This window comes from Thunnus maccoyii, chromosome 14 (genome assembly GCF_910596095.1).
Source record: "Thunnus maccoyii chromosome 14, fThuMac1.1, whole genome shotgun sequence".
NCBI lineage: Eukaryota > Metazoa > Chordata > Actinopteri > Scombriformes > Scombridae > Thunnus > Thunnus maccoyii.
In genome coordinates this window covers 13,310,456-13,314,739 of record NC_056546.1, presented here as the reverse complement: position 1 = coordinate 13,314,739, position 4,284 = coordinate 13,310,456, and the positions used below count along the sequence as shown (strand labels likewise).

Below are 4,284 nucleotides of genomic sequence, written 5' to 3'. Positions count from 1 at the left end.
AATTCTAAAATGCTATAAAATGTTCAGGGACCAGGAGGCTGTAAACAATATGAAGTTTAATTTGAGGTAAACAAAGTGAATATCCACCAGGGGGTCTGGGAAGGAGAAAGTGAGGTTAAATCAAATTTGGAAACACAGATACCAGCAGGTTTTGTTGTCCTGATATACATGCAATTAGGCAGGTCCTTGATGAGGACACTGGGAGAGAGAAAGTTAGGTTTCATGGCAAATGCTTTGGGATTATTTAAAGGGAATTTATAGGATTGTATGCTTTATCTGTAAACATTAATTATTCTCACACAAGTATACCAAATTGAATTAAAACCATATTTTAGGAAATGTTATAAAAGCATAATTATCTTTTATGAGGATGTTGCAAAATTACTGAAAACTCCATAAAGATAAGTATAAGCTCAAGTAAATCAATTCAAGCAAGTCTCCCAGTGACTTTCAGAGAAAATGCCCTGGACAACATTTTCTTCTGTAACTTTGTCAAAGAAGGTAAAGTATAGTACTTCTCAAAAAATTCTTAAGTCTTTCCTCATCAAAGGAAATGATTGTGTTATGCAAATTACAACCATGAATATTAAACCAATGATGTGAAGTATCACAAATGAACGAGCATTGTTCTCGAAGTGCAATGGAATGTGGTTTAATTTCTCTTTAATTCTATGTGCTTTTATAATGTTCACCTTTTCCCAGTTGTGCCAGCGGGTTTGGGTTCATTGGTGTGCATTACAACCGCGCTCTAACAATGCAGGGCCTCCCCGGTGTCAGCACAGTTCATGAATCCTAGCCCCTTATGCACCAGGCGATTAGTATGGTGCTCTGTCTGTGGGGCTTTGCCAGAAAATGAGTTCTCTTTAAAACATATGCCCCCTGCTGATTCTTTTCCTTTCCTGATATGAAATTCCAATTTTTATAATGAACACACCAATTTCCTGTACAGAGAGGGGGGTGGTGGGGGGGGAAAGTTTTACACTTTGTCTGTTTTGGATGACTGCAGTTATCCGAAATTAGCGGAAAGCTGTTGTGGACACCACAAGCAGAAAAATATTTAGATGAGTGTCTTTCATTTTGGAGCTAATCAACAGTCAGGTACAAGCACAAAAAATCAGCTGGTGTAATTTTCCACATCACATATGCACATGACTGGTGTGGCAGAAAATGGAATTAACCAAAACTGTAACAAATTCAATTAAGTCATTGATTTCTAATAAATTGGCTTAATCACCAGCTGTTGTCATGCTAAGATTGTTGTGTCACAAGTTTGTCATGCTTGTCGGTCGTGGCTGCTTTACAAAGGCAATTTAATCTATTTAAAGGCTTTCAAAACAATATTTTACATTTAAATAGCATCATTTCACTTCTAATGAGTAGATGTACAAAGTGAGATCCCATTTTATGAGAATCAGATGGAATAAAACATTATAAGTTGATCCAGATTCAAAAACTTTATTTAAATTTTACATGAATTTAAATGTTACAGGCATACATATAATTGACGTCTTTGCAATAAATGTGATGATTTGTATAAGTCAGCATCCTGCACTTGGGTGATCCATCACTAGTGCTGATGATAATGCAAATACAGTCTGCTTCTCTTCTTTTTTTTTTAGGAGCTCTTCATTTATGAGGGAACCTTTTCTTTCGGTTGAAATGACTGGAATCATCATTAATCTGAAGAGATTGAAATGAAGTCTCAGTTAAAAGTTTGATCTGCTGCTTTAATATTTCATCTAACCAACATCATTTATATATATATATGAGTCCAAAGTCTTCAAGTGTGAGCAAACTGGCAATACATCTGCCAACATTCAAAAAGATTAAATTAAGCATGCACATATTCAATCATGCAAAAAGAGAAATATAAAAACAGCCATTGAGCAGTTTGTATATTGTCGCTGCTGCTTTGGAACACAGTGGCACACAGTGGTATAGTGTACATTAATAATGTACAATTGAAGAAGACATTGGTAATAAATTATGTATAATAAGCACTTACTACATTGTATGGTCTAAGTCTCTCTTGGGTTTGGGCACTCGCCTCTTCAGGAAGAGATACCACACCTCCTGTGCCCATCATCTAAGTACAATAAAATAGAGATTTTAGAAGATGAAACCATGGCTGATATGATATCTGAACCCAACATAATATTTACAGCATTGTAAAAAAAAAAGAAAAAAGAAAAAAGAAGAAGAAGCACCTTGCAGTCAGGCTTAACTGAGCAATTTTATGGAAGTATTTCTGTTAAATATCGCTTTAAATTTCACAAAGACAGCACATTTCCTGAAACTGTAGACTTGTCCATAAAAAAAAAAGAAAAAAAGAAACAAAAAAATCACTCACCCTGATGGTCGCCTCCAGCTCTCCCACACTTCTCTTTCCACCTGGTAGCCATCCATAGGACCAGTGCTGGGAGAGGGTGACTTGAACCACCAACGCCAACAACAACACCTGCACCGTCACTCTGCTGCTTGCTTCCATTAGAGCTGCAGAGGAAGCCAAATTTGTGATAAAAAATAATAATGTCACCTCTCACAGCTCCACAGCTCGTAGACCAGGGGTCATAAAGCATCACCCAACAATAGTAAAACAACATTTTAAACAGTAATTATTATGGAGAATAATTCTACCTTAATGAACATTGAACAAACTTCATTGTGGACTGACTCACCTCTGTATTTGCCTCGTTAGCATGTGGTGCATTAGCCAGAGGGGGATTTTATAGGTGTTGTAGAAGGCTGCTGTCAGGATTATAATCCCCTCTCTGCAGGTGTGACACATTTACTGACTAATGGGACACAGAATACTACTAATGGAGCTCGCTAAGTGCCCAAACAGCATGAAATATATATTAAATACATATTTATGTTTGTGTCAAATGCATCTTCGAAGAGGTAGACAAAAAGGCAACATTAAGATGAAATATGACATTTCTCTCCATCTATAATTTATTGGAATCAGCTTTCAGCAAAACAAATAGTAGTTCAAATCCATACAGATTCAAAAGGCAGAAACATCATTGAAACAAGATGCTTGTGTATTTATGTTACATCAGCTGCAAGGCCTCACTGTCATTATCCCTATTTCTTATTCTTTAAGCATGGAACTTAAAATACTTATTACAGATTGCAAAGTAAAATGATGTCAAACAATGCAGCAAACCTCAGTGATGATTAATGACCACAACAAGTATTTATGTACACTAAATAAACATATCAGTGAGTCATGTATAAACCCATCTCACAGCTTTATAAGAATGGAAGTACAAACACAGTAGAAAGTTCCTTGCCCAAACTTAAGACCTCAAAGCTTTCTATTTTCCAAAAAGTAAGCAAAAGCCTTGCAAAAATATATGCTTTTCATTTTGCAGAAATGTCAGGGCTTCCTTGTTTAAATATGAAACTAAGACTAACTATCATAGTCAAAATATGTCAAAATGCCTGTGCATGCATATTTCATATTTTGGCTGAGCACTGGTTCTTGATATCAATACTGCTCAGTGTTCCAGACATATTTCATTTCAGTTCATATGGAAGAACAAGGTTCAACTACATCAATTTTCAACTATTTAATTCAAATTCACATCTCAACAGTGTTCTCTTTATGATTTCTCACTTATTTGCAACAATTAATATTATGTTACATTTGTTATCCTTATAATATTCTGAAAAGCGCTTTTACAAATAATGAACATGGGATCAATGCGTGAGACCACCATTAAAAACAATACACTTTTAAAAATGTATCTATTATATCTGAGTTAAACATAAACATCTGGCTTATCGCTATTAAAATTGTGTCACTTGGTGACAAGTATTTCATGATTAGAACTGTCTTTCTAATCAATATGGCACTGCTTTATGCAAACATGCATGTGTAAAGTCAACTTGTCAGTGTGTATCAAAAACTTTTTTTGAAAGCAGGATTTGATGCTTAGCTGCAAAAAATCTGTACGAATGACATGTTTGGATTAAAGTGATAATACATTATTTTCTGCCGCTTTCAATGTGGGCTAATTGCATTTTGCAGCGTCAGGCACCAATCTACTAAGTAATATTGCCACAGGCAAAAAAGAAAGTTGGTGAAGTTGAATAAAATTACAACAGGCAGCAGCTGTTAAGTTATTCATAGACAGAATTGAGGTAATTTGCGGCGTCTTACGGAATGAAATATATCTTAAATTTCATGTTTTTGTTTGAGCTAGTAGATCATAAATATTTTTCACACATGTCAGACAGGATATCATTTTAGCAGAAGCATTAATCATTTCAGCCTAC

The 4,284-nt window shown here is 35.2% G+C and overlaps 1 protein-coding gene across 1 annotated transcript; it reads right to left on the bottom strand.

The window, feature by feature from the left end:
- Positions 1–1,571: 1,571 nt before the first annotated feature.
- gnrh3 (gonadotropin-releasing hormone 3) lies at positions 1,572–2,755 on the bottom strand. Its single transcript, XM_042433886.1, has 4 exons — positions 2,679–2,755; positions 2,351–2,493; positions 2,006–2,086; positions 1,572–1,680 (listed from the first exon to the last, which is right to left on the bottom strand). The coding sequence occupies exons 2-4, from the start codon at positions 2,486–2,488 to the stop codon at positions 1,627–1,629; spliced, it is 273 nt and encodes a 90-aa protein (XP_042289820.1). The 5' UTR covers positions 2,489–2,493; positions 2,679–2,755; the 3' UTR covers positions 1,572–1,626.
- Between the last annotated feature and the right edge of the window lie 1,529 nt (positions 2,756–4,284).